Genomic DNA, 25356 nt, shown 5'->3' with positions numbered 1-25356 from the left:
ATTTTTTTTTTTTTATTTTATTTTATTTTTTTTATTTTTATTTATTATTATTATTATTATTATCTTTTTTTTTTTTTTTTTTTTGCTATCTCTGGTGATTACCTGAAAAAGAATTTCATTTTCAACGCATCACAACTTTGACAATTTTTCAGATGGAAATTTTATTTTGATGTCACTTGCAATCTTTTCTACCAGAAAACAAATGTTTTAAATTTCATTCATATCTGTTTCGTAGTTTTCGTAAACGAACAACGCCGAAATGCCATTTTTTGTATCCTAGAAGCGTAAGCACTAGTCGATCTACTTTTTAAAGCCTTGCTTGCAGGGCGACCGTCCTGCCTGATAACTAGAGTTGGTTTTTAGTTTAGCGTCCCTTTCAGCAGCGAGGCTACATGAGACGTGGACCTACTGATTAACGTGGAATCCGAACCACATGAGCTCCCGCTGGAAATCGAACCCGGGTCCCCCACGCCATGCCTGATAACGTACACGTAGAAGAGTTTAATAACAGTCCAAGAGCCGATTTGAATGAATGTGGTATCAAATGAGTACATTAAATAAGGTTATAAAGAATATGAGTTATGTTTACATTGAGTTCGTCCTACCAAACAGATGCTCACTCTTGCGGTCATAAAAGATGTGTGACTAACTGATTATTACGATCTGGAAAATTAAACTTTAAATCTAGTAACGGTTACACAAGCTATACCAACATACTTATATATACGTAAATCTTCTATGGAAATACGAAGAATAGATAGTCTCTTTGAGGATAAACGGACACTTACAATCAGTTTTATTTGTCCATTTCATCTGTGAAGAACCATTCAAGTGAAAATATATCTTTGGATGTGAATTTTCATCAATTTCATGGGCTCTTTACGTGAAATACAAGGTAATTTTACACTAGGAACAATGTGTTGTGAAAACTTACGAATTCCTCTTTTGCTGCACTTTCCTTCACTTGGGGGTCTTCCATCAACGGGCTATTTTTGCAGATATCTACATCTGTGAATGTATCTCTTGATCCTGCCGAACCACATACTACATCAACTGGAATACACAATAAATAAATAAATAAATAAAATAATGCTGTAAGAATTCTATATTAACCTATCCTTATTCTCTCTCTCAAATAAATTAATTGAAGTACCTTCATTACACGTAAAAGCAATCACCCTAAGCAAACAGAAATGCATGCTGGCGTTAGGACTTCACACTTTGACATATTTTCTTTTACAAATCAAAACCAGGAGTGGACCGTATATACCCATGTAACGGCTGCGCTTAAGTAATACTTGCACCCACGCTTTAAAAGTGAATTGAAACAAAAGTGGCCTGCTCGGACTGCCATTCTGATGGAGGTTTTCCTTAGTCGTACCAGGATAATGGAAGCAAGAACTGAAATATTTCCAGGTCACTACACCTCTGTCCCAGTCAGAGGGCCATAAATAAAATTCAAGGGAACTCACATAATGTCTACATCCGAAAAACGATAATTTTCTCTACTGGAATATATAATTAAAAGTTTAAAATCATAAAATATGAATACGCAACTTACCACTGTCCTAATTGCTAATATATATTATAGTAGTGTAGTATTTCAAGAGCTTTTCGACTGGCATGTTCACGCGAATCTTCTGTATATTAATATCATGTTATAAAATGCGAGAGATGTTCAACTCAAGGTAAGAAATAAGAAGTAAGGAAGAAATTAATAATATTTATATATTCATTTGAAGACACAATTGAACTCACTTGTGAGTGCTCATCGCATCACTGTGTCTTACACCATTTTTTTAACAATTTGAGGAAAAGTATCTCAGCAACCTGATGCTTTGATCATGGAATCTGTTTAAAGAAAGAAAAATAGTATATATTGTTTCTTTTCTTCCTTTTTTCTTAAAAAAAATTCAGTTAAAAGTCACTTGCATTTTATAATAAGTTTCTCATATGCGAAAGGACGGTAGGAAAGTTCTCGAAATAAGGGCTATTTCAATTTATACGAGCGACTGGGACACTTACCCTTTAATTATCTTATCTATTTATTAACAACATTCCAAATACAGCTGAAAGGCATTTCACATTGAAACAAATAACAACAAAGGAAGGAAAGGAGCTTCGAAGCCGGCGAGGCGGGTCATATATTCAAGGTACCATACAGACATATGCCTAATGAAACTAAGAAAAACCCTGGAAAACAATTGTTACGATGACCTGCCTCAGGATTCGAACCAGGGACCTCTGCATACGCTAACCACTCACACACGCTCGCTCGGTTATCTACTAACTGCAATAGGACACAAAATGCTTATCTTTAACTATTACCATTTTTCCATGCTCATTTTTCATTTTCATGCAATAAAACAGATAAATATTAATCCGAAAATAAATGTTTAAACATGTTTTCTAGCGGTGTTAGTTGGATGTGTCTAATTAAAAATACTTTTCTACGTAAGTCATTGAGATAGAATTACAATCTACTCACAAGGTTCCTCGTAACAATACAATGTGCTTTCCATTTGCATTGCTTATCCTATCTCCACCACCAACACTAGGGAAAAAGGAAATAGTTGTCACCTGGAATAAAAGGTTATTATTAGCTTCATTAAATACAATGATTAAAAAACATAAATGCATATAATTACATAGCGCAACTGCGTACGCGCGTAATTTCCCTTAAAGTGTTAACAACTGTTGATTGCCGTTACTTTTATTTTTTATCTTATGACAACGCACAGATTCAACAACTTCAAGATGCCTTTTCTTGAACGTGTGCTGATCATAACCAGTTTCATGTCAATTTTATTAATGCATTTTAGTTGTTTGTGGCATTTCATGTTAAGTGAACCAATGGTCCCCACTCCACCATCTATAATTTGTTTAAACTTTTGCTCCAATGTTACCTGACACAAAAATGAAGATTAGTCTTTTGTAGTCCGGCTATCTCAAAATAACCCTTGTAACAGCAACAATAAGTACTTTTTTTTAAGTGCGTCATTGTTCACTGAAAGGTCTAACAAACTTCAAAACTTGCTACCTGAGAGAGAGAGTTAGTCATCAATTCCCATGGATGCGCAGAATTTGTACATAAAATTCACAAAGTTTGCTTAAAACAAAGTGTGTGTGTGTGTGTGTGCAAGTGTAATGAGTGACAACGGTGTATGAAGTCAATTTAGTAGACTGATACTTGAAATAAATAAAAATGGTAGATGTACTATAGAATAAAGAAAACCTCAAATCTGAAGCACAGATTGTTTTAGGGGCATGCGATCTTATAAAAAGGAAAAGTACAAGATGTGAAAAATGAATGCTCTTCGTATCTCAAAATGATTATGTTGCCAAACTTGCACCAAATTGGAACCATAACCAATGGAAAGAATACGTTTTCATATAATTAGAAACACATTTTTACGTAGATAACTTTCTTGGTTTCTGGATGGTGGAAAAATAGCTATTAGGTCATTTCACACTGAATTCACTACCGACAGAATTTGCATACCATGTCGATGCAAGTAGTAATATTTGTAACAAAGTCGTAGGAAAGAAGAGAAGAGATGGGGATAAAGAATGGATGGAGAGAATGATGAAAAGGGGATAGAGGAATACAATACATTTTAGTAACATCATGCCAAAACTTACATTGAAGCCCTCCTAGCCTGTTAGTGAATAGAGTGCGTGAATAATTCACGCAGTCCCGGGTTCAATTATCAGTGGAAGAGCAACGAACACATTACAGTGTTTCTGATTTCACTTTAAAATGTAGTTTCACGTCTAATATAGCGTCAATGCTAAAATGGGACATTTAACTACAATTAACTAAATAACTTACACTAAGGCCAAATCTATGTCTTTCAACTTAGTAAAAAGGAACATTTGACTATTTTGATTGCTGTTACATTAAGTACCCAAAATCACGATCTGCAATACAACATCGAGCATGAAAATTGATATGATCACCGCACCTTGAAAAAACTGGCTGTAGTAACTTGTTCAATCTTTGCGTTATTGTAAAAATGAAAGTAAACTAACTAGAAACTTGATAGGTATTCCATATTTTCCAATATTATCTAACCAAATAAAAATTATTCTCAGAAGGTATTTCATCGACGCTTCCGATATTCTTTCAGAAAACATAATATATTTCTCAGAGGATTGACCCTCTGAAACAATCTGGTATCTATCAAGTCGAATGCAGTTAAGGACAGAGATATACCTTGGTGAAACAGAGATATATTTATTAAGACTAGAAGAACCTGTTAGAGAATCAGATCAAACCGTCATTTCGGGACTTTCGCTACATTTAGGGCTCTCAATATGATATTCGTACTCGTAAGTTCTTGTATCTCTTTCATTTACCAAACTTACAATTAAGTTTACATTTACATTTTTCTGCTATCTTTAAATACATGTAAAACTGCTGCACTGTGCGCTATAATTTAAGTATTAAATTGCAAACATTATTACATGGATGATTATTATATTTTTAAACATTGTCTCTTTTACGGATTTTTTTCCCTGGAATCATCTGAAATGGATTACAATTTAACGTTTCGTTCAGAATATTAATTTACTGCCGTTGAAGAAAGTATGTGCATTCGATTTCTTGGTTTAAGTTTAGCGTCTCGTTCAGTAGCGAGGCTATATGAGACGTGAACCTACAGCTTAATGTCGGATCGGAACATGAGCTTCCGCCGGGAATCAAACCCGGGTCTATCGCGCCAAAGGCGCGTCACTAACCACACAAGCACTGAAGACCTCGTATGTGCACTCGAGTTTGAAAAAACTAGGAGGGTAACAAAGAAAAGATTTAAATCATTAGTTTCCTTGTTTTGTTCTGAGTTAGTAATAGTATGACTGGGTTTGGAAAAAGCTTGCTAATATTTTTTACGAGTGAATTAAACGTACAAAATTGTTTTCATTTTTTTCTTTCTTTTGCGAAGCATCAACTTTTACACTTACACATTGACACGGACTAATCCTTACAAAATGCAAGTACCATAAGTAACTTAACGCAAAAGACAAATTTTAAAACATTAAAGTGTAACAATTAAAGTTACATCTTCCTGACAGTTTCGGTATATTCCTGACACCATCTTCAGAGAGGGAATAGAATGGGAAAATAGTGGTAGCCTTTTCTCATTCTATTCCTCTATTTGAGGATGGTGTCAGAAGTACATTGAAACTGTTACCAAGATATTTTAATTTGGGTTGAGTTTAACGTCCCGTTCAGCAGCGAGGCTATATGAGAAGTGGACCTACTGATTAACGAGGAATCCGAACCTTATGAGCTCCCGCCGGGAATCGAACTCCGGTCTCCCACGCCAAAGGCGCGTATATTTTAATTTGGGCACTGTAAGGTGTTTATATTTACAAGTAAAACAGTTTGCTGAAAAAAATAGTGAGTATTATACCCAACACTTTCTCTACCGATTAAAATCGTAATACGGTTGACAATACACCTATGAATACGGTATTACAGGTACAATGATAACAAAGTACGATTATATTTGAGAAAAATAATAAGATATCAGTTATTTCTACCTCGCTATCACTAAAGGTACTGCCTTCTGAGCTGTGTGACAGGAAAGACACAGGGGATGAAGAAGTAGGAGATTTCATCTTCTGTTCCTTGTACAATTTATATTTTGATATAAATTTCATTCGTGGTCCAACTTTAGGAATTAATTCCTTTATTGCATCCACAGTTAAATTTTCGAATGCCTCATCATCGATTTCTTCCTCTGAAATAATAACAAATGTTTGTTCAATGAAATACACACATTGCACAAAGCTCCTATTTAACGAACAATATAAAGATTATGTCGGAATCTAAGGTACACGATGCTGGGTGAACATAAATTTTGAGCTCCTTTCGGGAATCGAATCCGTCATTCCTCACACCACAAGCGCTAGGCAAAACAAACTGGATGTGAAGAAGCTCTAAGGAAATAAAGAAATATGAATAAAACTTCCCTGAAATAAGAAAAAAATGAATCCTGCAACTCTTCATTCTTTCAATTTAATTTTATAAAACGACATGATAAAATTAGGCAGATTATACAAATATGTTCAACTTTTTGTCACGTCTTAGCTATGTTCTTCAATGTCATTCAAACCGGTTAGCATCTTAAAATATAGGTCCTGAGCGACATCTTTCCCATATTCCTATCTTTCAGTTGTGGGTCAGCTTCTTTAAGCCAAATGGCTCTTTTTTTTTAAAAAAAAAAAAACTATTCGGAAATACAGCTTAGTGATTGCATGTACAAAAAGTATTTATCCTACTTGGAAGTTGGGATACAAATAACTGAAGGTCTGTCCTGAAGAGGCAAAGTAGAACTAAGGAGGTACTGTTCTGTGCCTTTTCTCTTGATATTATTTCTTCATTTGTTTGGTCTTTCGGAAAATCTTACTTTTGATGACTTCAATATGTGAATGGAATGAAGGATCTGTCAATGCTAATGAGGAAAGCATAATTACTATTGCAAAAATATCTTTAATTGAGTAAACAGGAATGAAGTATAAACATCTAGCTTCATGTACCGCAGTTATGCCCTGTATGTTGATGGAGAAGAATCAACAAAGAAACAGCTGCTAAATTAAGAAAACCAAAGACAGGTCTTTTGTAATGGAACACCAAATCTTGGGAGTTACAGTTACTGTGATCTCAGAAATAAGCTGAGAAGAGGTAGAATATGCTTTAAAGAAAATGAAGACAGGGAAAGCAACTACAAGCTAAAACATGGGTGCTTAGGACCAGAAGTTGTCCTACCGCATACTATGGGATCTAATGAAAACAGTTTACAGACAAGAGAAAAATGCCAAGTCAGTGGAGAGAGAGAGAGAGAGAGAGAGAGTAGTACTGTATCTATATACAAAGAGAAGGAAGATGTACAAAATTGTGAAAATTACCGAGGAATCAAGCTGATGCCACATACAATAAACACTTGGACGATGAAGATTTAGAAAGAAAAACAACAGTTGAATCCATGCTACAGATGAGTACAACTGATACAATCAGTGGCGTCATTAGCTCTTAAATATTAAGGGGGGGGACACATGATATATCTCACATGTGCAAGTTATTTTCTAATTACATATTACGATTTGGTTTAATTTTATCGAAATAAATTAATGATATACCGTAACTCATGCAGTGCAAATAATAATAAAAAAAAATAAATAAATAAAATACTGGCCAGCTGGTAACTTTATACACGACACAGAAAATTATGGGGGGGGGGGGCATGTCCCCGTCACGCTAACGACGCCCGTAGATGCAATCTTATTAAAGCAAACAATGGAAAAGCGTCAGGGAAAGCAATAAGGATGCAGTATTTACTGAATGGGCAAAGACGTAAGAAAGAGTACCAAGTCAGGAAGTTTGGAGGTATATGAAAGGAAAATGGAACTCCAGTAAAGTACAGGAAGATTGTTCAAGATCCGTATACAAGAGCTAGTGTCCCGGTAAGAAGCAGTGTAGAAATAATACATCTTACTGCATTTAGAGTTGGACTGCACTATGGTTCGGAAGTGAAATCTCTATCTGGTAGCCCAAAACGCAACAGCCCAATACGAGCATAACCTAACCGTAACTACCCTACGCCAGAGGTCACAAAACTATCTGGATATGTAAGTCCCTCAATAATGAATAGGCACGAAACGAATATAATTAAAACGTAACTTACTCAAGGAAGCAGTCACAAAACTAGCTGTGTGTATTTTTGATTATTATCTATCAGAGTTGGTTGGTGTAAACCAAGATGGTTTAAATTTTTAAAAAATCCAATTGGTTTAAGCCAAAAATATAAAATAAATGGTTCACAGCCAGAGTGAACACAAATTATTAGTATCTTTATTCACTTCTAAGCAATTTAAATTAGGACGCTGTACTTCGGATGCAGTGAACTACTTGAATTAAAGTAATCTTCTGTAATCTGTATAATCTTTTGAAATTGTCCATTTATATCAATTATGAAATGAAATATTTAGTTTAACGTGCCAAGTTTATACACCGAAGCTAAGAAAGACGGTGATGATGAGTAATGACTGAAATGGTGGAATGGAGAAAGTAGGAGGAAATGGGAGAACCCCGAAAAACCTACGCACACGGTGTTGTCCGACAGACGGCCCACTGGCGCGAGCTGGGATCGAACGAGGGACCCCACGCACCAGAGGTGAACGCTCTACCACTGAGCCACCGTGTCCCCTTATTTCAATTTTAAGTCTGTAAAGTGATTTCACTTATGCAGTTGTCCTGAAGTGACGGAAAATATGCACAAGCATGCAAATCGGTTAAACATATTTCTATCACATGTCCTAAGGTTTAGTCTATAAACTCATCGCCTTCCTAATCAAGGGATCCCGAGTTCAAGTCCAGGTGAAGAACAATTTCTCTTGGATGTAAACCGAGTAGTGATTCAGGTCCAACCTTAAACTGTATTTCCCGTCCTTCATAACCTCACTGTTGAATAAGTATATATGGACCAGACATTTTCATTAATATGTAATCTCAACAAATAAAGTTTAAAGTGGAATAACGATGACCCCTACTATTTTTTTTTTTGAAAAAAAGGAATAAAGTAATTTGAGGGTACTGGTGCTATTGAGCTCGATTTCAACCCCTTTAGAAAAAACAAAAATGAAATCTCTAAGTTTTACGTCCCACGGTTATGCCGGTTAGGCTAAAGGAGACGGTGATGATGAGAGATGAGTGAAATGGTGGAATGAAGAGTAGGAGGAAACGGAAGAACCCCGAGAAAACCCACGAGCACGGTGTTTGTCCACCACAAAGTCCACACGGCGCGAGCTGGGATCGAACCAGGGACCCCAAGCACCGGAGGTGAACGCTTTAGAAAAAAACAGTAACCCGGTCAAACTCGAAGGCAAATGTCAACTAGCTCTGTTTTCCTCGCAATCGATGACTTCCAATTCCAACATGTGCAGCAGCTGTGCGTGTTACTGAAGACTAGCCTTCGGCTAGCTGGAGGTCTCGCACCTTATAAACCCACAAGTATGCCAAATGTCATCCGCAGATGTTCAGGAAAAGTCTAAGCATTTTGAGATGTAGAAGATATGATATTAAATAACTGTGAGTTTTCAGTTTTCTAAAATAAACAATATATAAATAAATAAAAATAAAAAAATTAAAAAATCCCTCTATAACTAGATATTATGTTTGGTCAATAACTTGCATATCGCTATCAAAAGCTTGCAAGCGTACCGAATTTCAAACTTTTGTTCCAATTTCAATTACCTAAAACATGAGACTTTATGTCCAAAACAAACATACATTTAAATAGCACCGGAAATCTTTCTTTTTATTTTAGAATTACCCTAAAAACTAAAAATATTTACTTTTGATATTTTTTGTGAGTTACTTCCAGAAGGCTACAAACATGCCAAACTGCATCACTCTAACCTTCGGGCTACATCATTTAACTTAATAATTTTGGGCTGTAGAAGGTATCTCCATATAAATAACAAAGAAGATTTTTCACTTTCCCAAACAACCTCACTGAACTAGGAAATGTATAGTTTTGGTGATTTACTTAGTTAATTTTATGAAAACCCTTCATGAATACCGAATGTAAAGTTTTTACTCAAATACAATTTCCTAAGACTTTTTTTTTTTAAAGTACACCGAAATAAGATGGGATTTTTACTCATTCTTCCTTTTCACCTACTAAAAAGAAAAAAAAAATCCTGTATATTTTTCTCTGAAGGCTATATGTATGCCAAGTTTCAACTTTACACGTCAACCGCCAGTTCCATTGTTTTGTCAGTTAATGGCACGATGAAAAGTTTGAAACTTCCGGCTTTTATCCTAACTTAACGTACGCTCTAATGCAACGTGTGAACCAGATAATTGCTAAGGAGAAGTTCTAGAACACAGGTTCCCCATATAGATTAGCAAGGTTGGTTCCTTTCTGTACCAAAATTTAAATTTTATTTCACAGAATATTGCTAGCGAGCGTCAGCAAGTGAAAGCGGGTTAGAAGACCGCAGGATACGTTGTTTTCTGTTTTTATTACAGCTAAATGGGAAGTGGGACATGTGTTCTAGAACCCTGTAATTTCTATGACGTTTATATTTTCTTCTCGCTTATTACAAAGCTAAGGCATTACTGCCGCATCGCCGGACCAGTATTAAAATCGAAAAAAAGTACCAAAATGTACTGTATACGGTTATATTTCGTTGGACTACATTAACTTACATTAGATTACCTCACATTAGGATAAGGGCATAAAAAACTACAGTGCAAAAAACACAAACCAACTTGTGCTAGGTGGCCACTAAGTGCACGAATGATATCTAACCGAGCCAAGGTAGGTCGGAGCTAGCGGACCAGCGCGGTAGTGTGAGCGAAGGACGATGTGTACACGCGTAAGCGAGGGTACTGAAAACATCTGGTTTCCGCAATCATATACATTTCAACAGCAATTGCCATACAAATAATGCTTTACTTGCAAAAACAGAAGTCACACCTTCAAAATCGTGAACAACAGTTTCTTGGGGTTTTCTTTCCTTAAACAAGTACTCAGCTAAGTAGCCCTCTAAATGGCTTTCCTTCTTCCCTGACGCTGTAAAATAATACGCTCCCTTTCCTTTCTGTATTTTCAATTCATTTCCACATTTTCCACACACCGTTAACCTTTTCAGTATACTGGTCTTTCACAAAATTTCAACAACTGTCGCTCGTTATTTTTGAACAGTTCTATGTACGTAACACACGACATGTGACAGCCTTGACATACACGAGCTATTTTCATACTCCTCTTCGCGCCACTACATCATAACAACTATATCTCTCCGCGAAATGGTCCATCCACCTCCACATACAGTGTCGCTTACAACATCAAAAATAACCAATTTCTTCATTTTTACTATTCCCCATACATGACTTTCACTCATTCTTGCTCATAAACAAACAAAGAAAAAAGAAAAAAAAATTACAACTGACCCGGCAAATTTTCTAAAACTGTTCCGGTGATACACCAGTTAACCCCAAAACTAAATAAGCTCCATTTCGTGGGAACAATCACATACAAAATCATTATGAATACTTGACTAATTTCAGTAAACTGTGAGATCAACTAAGCTTATATATTAGTTTCATTAGATCATGGTCCCTTGTACGAAGGTACTGAATGGTTAAACTTAGGTCAAGCTTCAGTACTGCTGAATGGGCTGACTGGTAAATAATTTGTGAACTACTGGTACATCATTTGAGGAATTAGTTGACCTCTGACCGAGTCTGATCGGGTTAGATCACTTCTTGAGGTCAAAACCGAGCACTCAATCCAATCAGCGCCCCACCTTTACTTAGTTTTAAATAGGGACTTTGTTTACTCCACTTTAATTTAACCTAAATATATTTAAAAAAATGAACTGGTTCAAACAAAATATCGGATTTAAAAAGAAAATGGTTTCTGCAAAACCTATTATTTATGTGCTTTGAAGTTTGACATCACCATCATGAATTAAATTAAAAGTGCAAAGGTGGTGTCACTTAGTGTAACACAAAGAGAAAGGCCTTCTGTAATAATTTGAAAGCGACAGAAGCACACTTAAAAAGCATTAAATCGTAACCTATCGTGTTTTCTTTTTGCTACACATACCTAAACTAGCCTATCTAACCATACTTTCACTCGCCGTCGCTTGTTCAGCATTAATTAGCAAAAATTAAGGGTGAATTATTATTAAAATTCTTGATCCCATCTGTACTGTTTGTAGAAATTAATAAGGGCACAAAGTATAACAATTAAGGGGTTAAATTCCAAAGTTGGACGTCCGTTTTCAGCAAAATTTTGAAACTTGCACGGAAGATACGTATAATTTGATCGTTTGTGTGCTTGATAATATATAAAGATAATACAACAACACTCTCTCTATTTGTTATATATAATTGGTTATAAACATGGGACTACTAAGCGAGCGAAGAGAACTACCTCGCGCAAGGTAACCGAATAGTTGCATTGTGGGAAAGTAAAGAGCATTCATAATATCAATATTGCGGGTAATATACCGAATCGCTGACTGTGAACTGACAGTGTTGAATTTCGTGAAGCTCCCGTCGAAGGGTACTTCTATTATAGATCCTAACGTAACCTAACCTAACCTACACTTTCTCCCAACTCGCGAAATTGAAAAATTATACATTTTAATAGCTTTTACGCAATTTTGGTAGAAAAGTATCGGACGTCCAACTACGGAATAAATGCCCAATTAAGTAAAACTCAACGTAGAAATATCAACATAGGATCACTATGATCCTCAAGCATCGAATCGTTCTGCAAAAGCTTCAGCCTCTTCCAAATAGTACGAACTCTCACATTAATAATAACCTTTCTCTCAACTTTTCACACAAACATCTTACAAGAAGTCTTAAATCATTATTATACCTTATATAATTTCATCTGTACATTTTCGGGCTTACGTTTAGATTTGCCCCTCCAGTTTCCAACCTACGAAAATGCAGTTAAAACCTTAAAAATTGTTAGGTTAGGTTAGTTTAGGTTACCTGGTAAGACTTTAGTTAGACTAGAACACTGACTGAAACAGGTTCTAATATCGTTATTCCGAGTAAAAACGGGCTAGAAACTCCAAACTTACCCTCAATTGCGTGAACACATCGTGTCTCTATTTTAAAGTATTTTGATTTGGTGATAATAAAAATAATATTTTGGAAGCGTCATAAATGCTTAATAATACACTATTTCGTACAAGGGAATTTTGTTGCTTGTGCGCAATACAATTCAAATAAACATTTAGAAATACATATCTTCAATTTACATATTGAAACTTACTGACTATCCACTTACCTTGAAATTTCATTATTAGGGTTTCTAAACCCCAGTTTTTAAGAATAGTTTGATAATTTAAACTTTCCACTATACAATCCATCATTATGGCTGCTACATGACAACTCGTATAAGGCGGGATTTCGCATTGTTGCCATAACAAGAGTTTTATATTGTAATAGCCATTCTAACCATAATGCTATCGCTATTTTAGCAATACTAAATAATCTGGTTATATAAACAATATGCATGATATTATTAACCATACTAATATTAGCAATATTTTTTTCTTACCACAGCCATACTAAAAAAATTGGTGTTGTATAAATAACAAATCAGTATTTATACATCAACTATACTATAGTCAATATTAATTTACCAATTAGCAATACTCATCAACAATGCTTTTATTGTCAATTCAGCTATACCATTTTTTAGAGTGCGGTATTGTATTTATTACACTTTATCTTCCTGTAAGGAAAACAGAAACTTCTGCTACTGTATGTATAATCAGAATACGATAAAATATGTATTTAATAACTAGCCTTCGGTTGTCTGGGGACTTCGCCCAGAAACCGCCGTGTTTCCTCAGCCTACGGCCTCACATCTCATACACCTGCAAGCATACCGATTTTCAGTTCAAACATCAAGTTTCATGTTTCTAACTTTCGGGATCCCTAGATATGAATGTATTATTATAATCCGTAAAGAGGATTACGTAATATTTTATCATTTAATATTGAATTTGGAAGTTGTAGTATGGTTCTTTCAATTCCGGTTTGAGTAGAAAGATTAGTGTTGAAATGGAATATAGGCTATTCCTGGGACACTTAATTGATTAAAGAAAATTGCTTCTTGCTATCTATTACCATTTTTAATTTACAGTCATCAGCATTATAACCGGAAGAGAGTAACTTCTACTTCCGGTTATTCTAGAATGTTAAGGATGAAGATGAATGTTGTCCTTGAAACGTTTAATCGATTACGAAAACAGGTTTTCGCTATATATTACTGTTTTTGCTATATAGTGATCAACGATAAAAGAAGATGTGTCTTATTTCTACAACTTGCGATTTCACTAGGGTGTTAAGGATGAAGATGAAAGTTGTCCTTGAAATTTGTAATTGATTTCCGAAAACCGTTTATCTCTGTCTATTTCCGTTTTTCCTCTGATAAATGTGGAAACCGGAAATGGCTCATTTCTACTACTTCCGGTAGGCAAATCACCTCCATCAACGAACTCCCTCGAGATAATCACTCTATCTATCTATGGCAAAAAACAGAATTTAAAAATTCGCATTCGTTCAAAAGTTATCGTGTGGAGTAATGGACGTATGTACTAACATTGTAATCTTATAAGTACCACTACGTGATCCTAATAATAGTAATACTTCGACTAGCTAGGTGTTTCGCCCTCAGACTCTTGCATATGTTCAGCCTACTGTCTCGCAGCTCATAAACGTACAAGCACACCGAATTTCAGTTCAAATACGAACTTTCATTTCTCTAACCATCCTGAATGCCGAAATACACTGATAATTTCAAGTACCAGGCGACTTTGCCCCCAAACCTGCGTTCGGCCGGCCCACGGGTTTACATCCCATGAACCTATAGAGTACCGAATTTCAGTTCAAATACCAAGTTTCATGCCTCTAATCTTCAGGGATCCAAAAATATGAACATCTTATTGTAATTGTGATCCTCACCTTTTTCTTTTCTTCTAGGCCAGATGTAAAAAATACGTATAGTGACATCTTATCATAATAATTGCATTCCCTACCTTTTCCCCACCATTTTTCTTCCTCTTTTTATTAAAATATCAGATGTTTCTAACCTTCAGAGATTCGAAATATCGATATATAATAATTGCAAACCCCCACTTCTTTTCCACTTTCCATTTCTTTTCTTACCCTTTTAGTAAAATGTCAGAAAACGCTGAAAAAAAAGTATCACATTATTTTAAATGAGAAATCTCAATACCAAATTTCAAATCTGTCACTTTAAGGAATTCGGAGATATGGCCATCTTATTAAGTTAATTTCCATTCCTATTTCTCCCCCTTCCCCGTCGAATTTCCAAAAATTCTTTTTTAGTAGTACCCTATGTCATAAATCTTACATATTGTCCAAATTTCAAGTTTATAGTTTGAGCAGTTTGGTCTGTGTGTTGATATATATTTGAGAAGTTTAATTAAGTGCAAACTTTTTAGTCCAGTATGTAGGAGTCTGAACTAAAAAAAAAAAGTAACTTAATTAAACTTGCAGGGCAGCTTCTTTCCATCAAGTATAGGCATATCCTGGAAGTGCGCTTTAAGCTTCAGCAAATATGGCTGCCATACCTAATTTGGCCGCCTTTGTCTATAGAAGAATGATGCTTTCCTTGATTTCTTACTTTACGTTCAATTCTACGGTCTTGAAAGTTATAACAAAATATTTTCGAAGTAAAATTTCATTTCGTTTGATATATAATACATTTTTGTAGGTTAGGTAGATATGAAGTTACAAATGATAGAGTAGGCTTGTGTCTGTTTCTTTCAAGAGTAGTTTTCTGATTTTTTAAAACTCTTTCATAAAGAAGGCAGATTTCATCAACCAGTCAACATGTATAAATACATGAAATTACAGGAGGAAGTATGGGTGATGTAATACTGTTTTCACATTGGGAGCTCCTCCGTGGCTAAGCGGTTAGCGTGCGCGCCTTTGCGTGGGAGACCCGGGTTCGATTCCCGGCGGGAGCTCATGTGGTTCGGATTCCACGTTAATCAGTAGGTCCACGTCTCATATAGCCTCGCTGCTGAACGGGACGTTAAACTCAAAATCAACTCAACTCAACTGTTTTCACATTAATTTTCAGGAAGTGACACGACTTTGTCTCTGTTCCAGAAAGAGAACAAGACTTGTTAGAAATTACTTGGGAAATAGTTAATTGCAATAAGTTGTGAGTATATTCAACAAATGTACTTCGAATCCGAAATAACATTTCCAATTACACTTTTGTGCATCGTATGATGAAAACGCACTGGCTTTGTATCTATATTTCTTATACAGAAGATTTATTTCACACCAGTCACCCATTTCTCAGTTTTTACCTATAAGAGCAAGTTCGAGCAGACGACACGTATTGAAGGTGTACCATCAGGAGAAAACTTCACTAGAGCAAGATATTCCAGCAATTGATTGTAGATCGGAGGAGTAAATGAAGAATATACTCAATTACTTGTTTGGAGCACCAGCACCAAACTTTTTTCTTTTTCTGAAGCTTGTGTATTGCAAGTGTAATACTCTCATGTACTTAATCCAACTATTATGTTAGTAATCTTCGAGATTGTACATGTCGGCGTTTTATTCAGACATGTTGGCGTTATATTAGTGTTGAACTACCCTCGAATTATACGTTACTTTTATGAATCTTTCGAAGTTCCTTCTTTCTTTTTAATTTTTCAGAGTAATAGGTAACTTTCCTGTTCTGAAAGAAGGAGAGTTTATTACATGAAACCTAAATTACTAAAATAGAAACGCTCTGCTTAAAACTCGTCGTTTCAACATTTTCCATTTGAAGCAGCAGTGGGTCTGATCCAACTCAACTGTATCGCTTATGTCCCAGCAGTGCACCTTACCAGAGATTGGTTAATTTATGTGTCTTTTATGTACTATAGATACTTTTATAGTTTATAAAAAAACTGAATTTTGCCTAAATAACGTTTTCTCTTCGGACTATTTGCTAAATAAGTTTATAGAAATTTTCGCATAATACCCTATTATTTTCAAATGTACCATATTTTTTATATATAAATTCTAATTATGGCATGTTTCTTTCATTCTTTCATTCATCAATGTCTCCTATAGCCTTTGAGCGTAATTGAGAGAAGTTAAATTTGACTATAGGTCTATATACTACATAGGCTTTGGCAGAAATATTCGATGGGAGAGGATATGTAATAACTGTGATGATAATAATATCTTCCTATTGTGTTTTGTAGAGCGCATGTTCACTTCTCTTCCTGATACTCCCCCTCTCCACATAAATATGAAGAGTGTGTGGGACGAACGATAAAAATCATATTTTCACATTTCTGAGATACTTTTTTTTTTTAACTGTTTTAAATTGCAAATTGATTTTCATCGTTCTTCTCGCCTACTCTTCATACTTTTTCTCCACTCCCTGATATTCAGGTTCCAAATACCAAATCCCGATATTCTCTCTCCCCATTATTTGTTTATTTAACTAAAATAAGTAAATTTGATTTTCCTTCTTTATTTACAAATAATAAAATATTTGGAATTTTATCTTATCTCCCCCTTTCAAAAGTTCTTGGGGTACACTATGCAATACAATACCCCACTCTGGAAAACATTGGGAATGTATAAAATACAATCGGGGATCTCATCCAAATCTCCTGTCCAATGCAGTTATGGTGTGGTGCTTGAAGTAATCGTCTCTACATTTCCTTCACGGTTTGGTTAAAATATCCCTTTATTTGGATAAGTATATACTGTAGCCTGTTAAAAATTTTCTGAACATTTGGAAGCGATGTAACGTAATGCCTATAAATTAACCCTCCTCCACACATTAAGATTGTCACTTTTCCAAAATTTAAGTAATCTGAAATCCATTCTATTTAAGTAGTAATTAAAGTTTAATCCAAGTCGCCCGATCCCTCCCCCACCTTGGATCAACGCTTGCCTGGATGGCCTAACCAGGATGTACGGACTCGGGATTTGAACTCGGAATCTTACGATTAGTAAGTGCAGCACAAACTATGTACCAGATACTATTTTAATATTGTCTTTTCTTCTTAATTAAGATTGAAGGAAATTTTGATAGAACTACTAGTAAGAGTTATGCCTAGTACGTAGGATAATAACAAAACATTTGACCAAAGAACGTAACTTTAAATTAAAATTGAACATCTCTTTCGAAACAACAATAATAATAATAATAATAATAATAATAATAATAATAATAATAATAATAATAATAATAATAATAATAATAATAATAATAATAATAATAATAAAACTGACTTATTCAGCATATATTTGAAAACTTGGTCCTAATGGCGTCAACCCTCTGGTTCGTGGGGTTCCTGGTTCAATTCCAGCCCGAGCAAAGTAGGCTTTGTTGTGAGCACCGTGTGCGTTGGTTTTCTCGGATCCTACCATTTTCTCCAACTTCCTTTACTCCAGCATTGTGATCCGTCTCATGCTTGTGTCCTTTAGCCTCGGTGCATAATCATAAGACGTTAGGCTAAAAAAATAAAATAACGGCGTCAATAGAAATTCGATACTTAATCAACATAACTTCTTATTTTTGCTTCGCTTTCACATTGAGATAATTTAGTCAGTACTTTTAGGTTGTGATATGTTTTTAAAGAAAAGTTCAGTTAATTTATTGTAAAACACATTTTATATTGTAAAGTCTTAGTTTATGCTTCTTTTTTAGTTGAACTAGTTTCAACTATGCTTAGTTTACCATATTTTTAAAAGCAACACAATTTTATGTGACACACTGCAACCCTGTCTATCGGAGATATTTCATAATAGCCTGCAGCGAAACCATCCATCCCCTTTCTGGTATTTGCTAAGAATGCAGCAGGTGTCCCTTCTGTTTCGGTTGATGATCATCAGATTAAGAAAAAAGATAACCACTTTAGGAAATGACTCTAGTTTAGAGACTTGAGGAAATAGACACTTGGGCAAATGACCCTATTTCCTTTCTCCAGTGAACTTCCGCACACTGTTACTCTCTCATCCAATAGTTCTTTCGAAAACACCCAGCTCCCGGAGATCCGAATGAGGGGATATCTATTTCCAGAACTATATTTTGAACTGCGATATACCATTATGCATGCGTTCTCTTTCTGCTGAGACCAAACTACGGAAAGTGGAGTGGTAGTTTCCCGTTGCATTCCACTCCACTGTATCCCAACTGTTAAAGTCACATTGGCCACGCTTGATTCTAATGTCCAAGTTACCGTACCAATCACTATGATTTCCGAAAACTTATCTACTGGAGAACTACTGCCTTCTCCAAGAACACTCTTTGTCTGGTTGCTCCATTTAGACTAATTCGGTAAAGGTGATTCTTCTAGTAGTGAACTATTTTCAACATAGTTCCAAATTTCACTGTAACACGCAATCCTTCCCACCAGATGCATAGGTGTCTTCTTAAAAGTGGTATTTATCGGGGAGGAGATTATATATATATAGGTTTGCCAGACGTCCTGGTTTTCAATGAAATAATTAACTGTTCCGAAAAAGGTTTTCAGAACGCCTATTTGTCCTGATTTTCATTCTTCAGATTGAAAAAAAAAATCAACCCGCAAGAACTGATATGTTTCACCTAAAAACGGAAGGTATTATTTCTGACTCAAATGATGACACAACAAAGAAAAAAAGTACTTCTTCAATCATAAATGGGAGAGTGTGTCGTAATTGGCGCAATATTTAGGGCCTGTTAAACACCAAAAAAAAATCGGAATTCGGAATAAGGGACACCAGGCAGCTCTTCTTACGTTATCTTTTCACATTATTTGTAGATCCTTTGTGGGGATTCATTTGTGTTAACCGTATATAGAATGAACTGGAAAATTGTGACTACTAACCTGGAAAAATAGGTAATTAATTGATTCTGACCGAATGAGTAGGAATCGTGATCTTATATATAGCCTGAAATTGGTGACCCGGTTTTTCGCTTTAAAAAATCTGGCAACCCTATATATATATATATATATATATAGTTTAACGCCAAAGGTTATGCTGCGTGGGGTTAAGGAGACAACGATGATGAGAAATGAATGGAATGTGAGAATAAAGACAGTGGGGGGGGGGGATCGAGAGAGTTCTAAAAAATAACATACACACGGTATTTGTCCAGCAGAAAACCCACTTCGCACGGGCTGGGTTCGAACCCGAACCCCACGTGACAGAGGTGAACTCTATCTCTGAGTCACTGCGGTCCCTATATATAGCATTGGGAAAAATGCAATTAGGGTTAAGAGCCGCGAAGTAGGTTCAGTAATATTGTGCCTAACCGAAACTAAACTAAACTAACCTAATCTATTCTACTTTATCTTAATCTAGCCTAATCCTTTACTAGATGGACCTATTCTGCGACACAAAAGCCTATATCCGAAATTAGGCATTAGTGTTTTAAACACACAATAAGGCCTTTAGCATTTTCTTTACAATCTTGTTCTACTGACTTTGCACTGTTGCTTTTATGTGTTTATCTTCTTTTCATGTTTTCTTATGCATGTTTTGTAATATATGATACCAAACGCCTATTCCGTAGTAATACTGCTTATATTATTAGTTAACCGTGTTGTAATATTTTAGTGGGTATTTAAAATATAATACAATTTGATACTTAGAAAACATACCAAGAACTGTGTCTGACCTAGAAAACCGGAAAATGACTAACATTTAGGAGTTGACCATGGTTCAACAAACCTATCTTGCGCCGTCTGGACAGCCAAAGCCACCACTAGACTCCAACCCTTTCTCGTATGAAAATCTCCAACCTAAGCTCAGTATGCCAATGGATTCCTCACAAATGTAATAATTAAAAATGTAATACTTTGTATCGTCGAAAACAAAATTTGTGGTGCTAACCTCAACTATGAAAATGAATTATTTAAAATGGAGGGGGAATAATGAAAATCCAGCTTCCACCCTTTATCTCAAATCTTACTATTGCGACCAATTCCCTATCCCATATAATAATTCGTATCATTCAAAACAAAACGTGTGTTTCTACCTTCAATTAATCACAATTAATTAACTAAAAGGCTGAGAGAGAATAAAAATTCAGCCTCCGCAACTTTTCACAAGAAAATATGGAATCTGATTATGACAGTGGATGCCCCTCTGGATATAATGATCTGTGTAATCAAAAACAATATCTGGCGTTACCCACATATTATCGTAATTAATTAATTAAAATGGAGGAGGAAGAAGGAGTAAAACTCAAATCTCCACCTTTTCACACATCAAAATCTTGGCTCAGCATATGTCAATGAACTCAGCATATGTCCACTCTATATAATAATTTGGGAAATCGAAAACAACATTCATGCTGCTAGTCTCAATTATTCACAATCTATTAATTAAAATGAATAGAAGAAAAATAAAGTGAAAACCATCATCCATCCTTTTTCACATGAAAATTTTGTATCTAACTATTCCGATCCATTCCGGTCTGCATATAACGATTGGTTCTGTCAAAAGAAAAAGAAAGTTTCTTTATTGACTCTCAACTAATCACAATTAAGTAACAAAGATAAGGGTGGAGTGAAAATCGAAGGCCTACTCTTTGTCACATAACACTATCAAATCTAATTATGACAATGGATTCAGTTTGTCAATATATACTTAGAACGAAAACATATTCCTTAAAATACGCAAGATGCTCTAAAGATGCAAAGAGGATTATTCAGAGTAGACACAAATAGGGTCCTTTTGATACTTGATAACATATATATAGGTCATACCGAGCATAGTATCATACCGACCATACCGAGCAATTTAATGAATACCCCATATCATTAGAGTATAGATCTAGTGAAGCAGAACACCTTTACAAACGGCCCTGTTATTTAAGAGCAGCCTCGTTGAAATAGAGCAAATTCATGAATAGCCCTTATCATTAGTGTGTAGCACATTCATGAATATTCTATGTCATTACAGTGTAGTCCCAGTGAATTAAAACGCATTTATTTATACTGTATCCAGTGTGGTTTAAAGGAAACTCCAGTGTAGAATAGCGCATTTGCGAATACCTATAATAAGCTGGGTTGTCATTTTACATGAATCTTGTAGCTGTCATAAAAGAAATCTTGTAACTCTACAATATTTCTCCATGTAAACATAGTCTTGAAAGGGACATACGTTTTTTTTTTTTTTCCGTCTTGCAAGGAGTCAAACCATGTGCAACTTTCTGGGTCGTCTTGCTTGCTACCCGCTATCCGCTCTCCCGCTGACATAAAGAAAAAAGAAAACAGTTTTACCGCTTCTGAAACAACGGATTATTTTGGACGGGAGGAGAAGCGCTCCAAAATATGCGTTTTTAAAGAGAAGGCTCACTATTTGTACACTAGATTGTAGTGCTGTATGTGGGAGATATATTTCTTGCTTTCAGAAAGTTGTAATGTGCGAACAGTAAATAGTAAGATCGCGATACAAGTTTTTTTTTTCTTTTTATGACAGTTGCAAGATTCTTGTAAAGTGACAACCGAGCTTTATTATAAAGTAAATCCTCAGAGAAATACAGTAAAACATATTTATGAATAGCTCGCTTTCACTAAGGACAAGCTCCAGTGAAATAGAGTACTTTTAGGAATAACTCATGTCATTAGAGTAGAAATGCAGTAGAAGACATTTGTGAATAGCTCCCTGCCATTTAAGAGTAACTTCAGTGAATTAGTGTCCATTTTAGAATAGCCTCTGTAATTTGAGTGTAAAACACACACATGAATGGCCCTGTCATTTAATAGTCCTCCCAATGAAGTAAAACACATTAATGAATAGCCTCTATCATTAGATTGTATCCCTTGTGAAGTAAAAGGTTCTGTTATTTAATAATAGTGCCAGCAAATTGGAGCAGGTTTATGGAAAGCGCCTATCTTTATAATGTAGTCCCAGTGAATTAAAGCATCTCATTTAAGAGTAACCCCAGTGAATTAGAGCACATTAATAAAAAGCCCTTATCATTAGAGTGTAGCTCCAGTGAAGTAGAACATATTTATATTAGAAATTTCTTCTGTTGTTTAAGAGTAGCTCGATTGAATTTAAACACATTTAGCTCGATTGAATTTAAATAGCTTATGTTAATAAAGTGTATATGCAGTTAAGTAAAACGCATTTATGAATATAATTTTCATTAATGTATATCCACGGAAATAGAGCCAATTAGTAAAATGTCTCTGTCATTTAAGAGTACACACAATTAATTAGAACATATTAGTGAATAGCCCCTAGTAAGGCGAGAAAGTAGGAAGCTGAGATTTAGCACTCTCTCTCCCTTCATTTTAATTATAGTTAATTGTGATTGACTGGCGGTAGAAACACAAAGTTCGTATTCGATTGAACATATTATTGTCTAAAGGAGAATCCATCTATTGATGCGCACGAGACGAGTCGAGACAGAATTTTCCTAACAAAATTCGAGTCGAGACACACCTCTTCCAATAGAGACATATACATTTATAGAGTCGAGGTATCATTTTACAGCACATTTTCGAGACGAGACAGGCTCAAATCTTGTCTCATGCGCACCTCTACCATCGACATACGTTGATTTGAGACTTTCATGTCAGAAAGGGTGGATATTAAGTTTTCACTCTCTGCTATTCCATTATTATTAATTAATTATGGTTGATTTAGGGTAGCACCATAAATTTGGTTTCTGACCATGCAAATTATTTTATCCGGATGTAAATTCATCGGAATACTTAGAATTGTAATTTCTTTTAGGTTAGAAAGGGTGGAAGCTGGATTTCCAATCTCCCGCTGTATCTTAATTAATTAAATGTTAGCGATCATGGTCAAACCTCCGATAATTATACAGGTATATTTTTATTATTATTATAAAATAATTTCAGTGTGATTTTATAACATATTATTCACCTCAATGAGCATTATCTTTAGGTTGTGTGAGTAAAGTAATTTATAATTTGCAGTTTTTTTTTTTCTAGTTTTTAAAACTCAACACTGCAGTAAGTTTGAAGTTGAGTTTTGCATCGTTTGCCAGAGTTTCAATGCATGCTTTCATTAATGTTAATAATCGCTAATGTGATTACATATTGAAAACTATACGACCGTAACTTTCCTTATATGACTATTATTTTGCCATCCATCTGAATATTAAATACATATTTTAATTTGTAACAAGTTGAGATCCAAATCCCTTTGCATTAATTAGTAAATAACTATTTACTTATCCACATTTATTTGATTATTCGTACTGTGTGCGTGAGTGATTGACTGACTTATCAATGCACAGACCAAACTGCTTAAGCTAAAAACATGAACTTCGGACACGATGTAGGATTTGTGACCTAAAAGACCATTAAGGACAGATTTCTTTGAAAGTGCGACGTGGACGCGGGGATAGAGGTGAAAGTTATAATATTAAAATGTCCATATGTTGGAATTTCTGAAAGTTATAATATTAAAATGTCCATATCTTGGAATTTCTGAACATTAGATACATCAAATATGGTACATGGGCTCCTCATTTAAAGTAATGTACTGCCAGTTCTTTTTTTAACTTATATTTGATATAAAAGAAAGAAAACGGGCGGGAAATAAATGTTATGGCCATTACAATTTTCATAATTAAATGTTATATCTCGGAATGACTTAAGATTAGATACATGAAATTTTGTATTTGGACTTCTCATTTAAAATGGTGAGATACGTGTTCCAATATTTGCTTACATATATATATATATATATATTTGATTTACAGTACTTTTCTTTTTCTTGGCACGCTTTCCCCTAAAGGATGGATCTATCTGCAGCACATGGTTGCCACGCCACGGTTAAGTTGCGAGTTACAATACGCCAGGAAACACAAAAAAAGGCGACACCACTCACTAATCACCGTAACACACTTGTTCGCATGTGGCAAGTAAGCACTTCAAATACCCGCCAAATATCATTAACCACGTTTGATGGGCTGGCTGAAAACTACGTCATCTACACGACAAATCTGATAAGATGTTTATTGGATTAAAACGTTCACGTGAGTGCTAGCAGAAAATACTTTATAGGCCAACCAAATGCACTGGCGGGAAGTATGCCAAGATAAAACAAACGTACTCTAGAAAGGAACAAAATAGGGTGAGAAAAACAAGTGAAATACACATAGTCGTAAAACTTCTTCTTCATTAGATTTGTACTTTTTTCTCTGTCCAAGACTGAATGTTAATCGCTATTTGAGTGGTATGTATTATGCTTTTTGTAGTTCAATGATTTAGAAATTCGATTGTGAATGACTCAGGAACCCAAAACCTGCACAATGGGTTATTTCACATTCTAGCGAACATACAACAATGTCTACTACCGTGCCAAGTTTGATCTGAAATTGATGATTTCGGTATAACTTCGGTATATAGGGTGAACCAGAAAGATGTGCGCCCACTCCGGGAGGTGATTCGTAACATCTAAAAAAGATAAAAGTCCTATTGCATGTTGTCGAATTCCGCGTCGTGTATGAGTGACAGGGGTGATAATTTGGAATCGAAACTCGAATCCTGATAATTGGAAGGGAATTGAAAGTTCTGCATAGCGTACACAACGCTGTATTCGACTATATATATATATATATATATATATATATATATATATATATATATATATATATATATATATATATATATATATATACCATGGCGTGGAAACAGTTGGCACATTTGTAATTTAGATTACAAAATTATTTTTAAATATTAAAAGTATATCACAATTTTCAGAACAGTGTGTTCATGGAAAGTTCTTGCATGTACAATAGATTAAATATGGCCCCCATTTTACCAGAGAACTTTTCAGAACAA

At 35.1% G+C, this 25356-nt stretch overlaps 2 protein-coding genes across 5 annotated transcripts in view; one reads left to right on the top strand and one right to left on the bottom strand.

Moving 5' to 3' along the window:
• Positions 1-12921, bottom strand: part of LOC145688507 (uncharacterized) — a 31520-nt gene extending 18599 nt beyond the window's left edge. Inside the window, exons 1-3 of one of the 2 annotated variants that reach the window (XM_081762849.1) lie at positions 12825-12921; positions 2489-2580; positions 935-1053 (exon numbers count right to left, since the gene is read on the bottom strand). In XM_081762849.1, coding sequence (XP_081618975.1) covers positions 935-1053; positions 2489-2528 — 159 coding nt within the window. In that variant the 5' untranslated portion in view covers positions 2529-2580; positions 12825-12921. Of the gene's footprint in view, positions 1-934; positions 1054-2488; positions 2581-5544; positions 5682-12824 lie in introns of those variants that run through there. The other variant, XM_081762848.1, reaches the window with a different exon arrangement.
• The window catches only part of LOC145688508 (uncharacterized), a 906862-nt gene that overhangs the window by 346978 nt on the left and 534528 nt on the right, over positions 1-25356 (top strand). The gene's annotated exons all lie outside the window — the stretch shown is intronic.

This window comes from Thermobia domestica, chromosome 6 (assembly GCF_964235325.1).
Source record: "Thermobia domestica chromosome 6, izTheDome1.hap1.1, whole genome shotgun sequence".
NCBI classification, from domain to species: domain Eukaryota; kingdom Metazoa; phylum Arthropoda; class Insecta; order Zygentoma; family Lepismatidae; genus Thermobia; species Thermobia domestica.
This window is presented reverse-complemented; position numbering and strand designations above follow the sequence as displayed.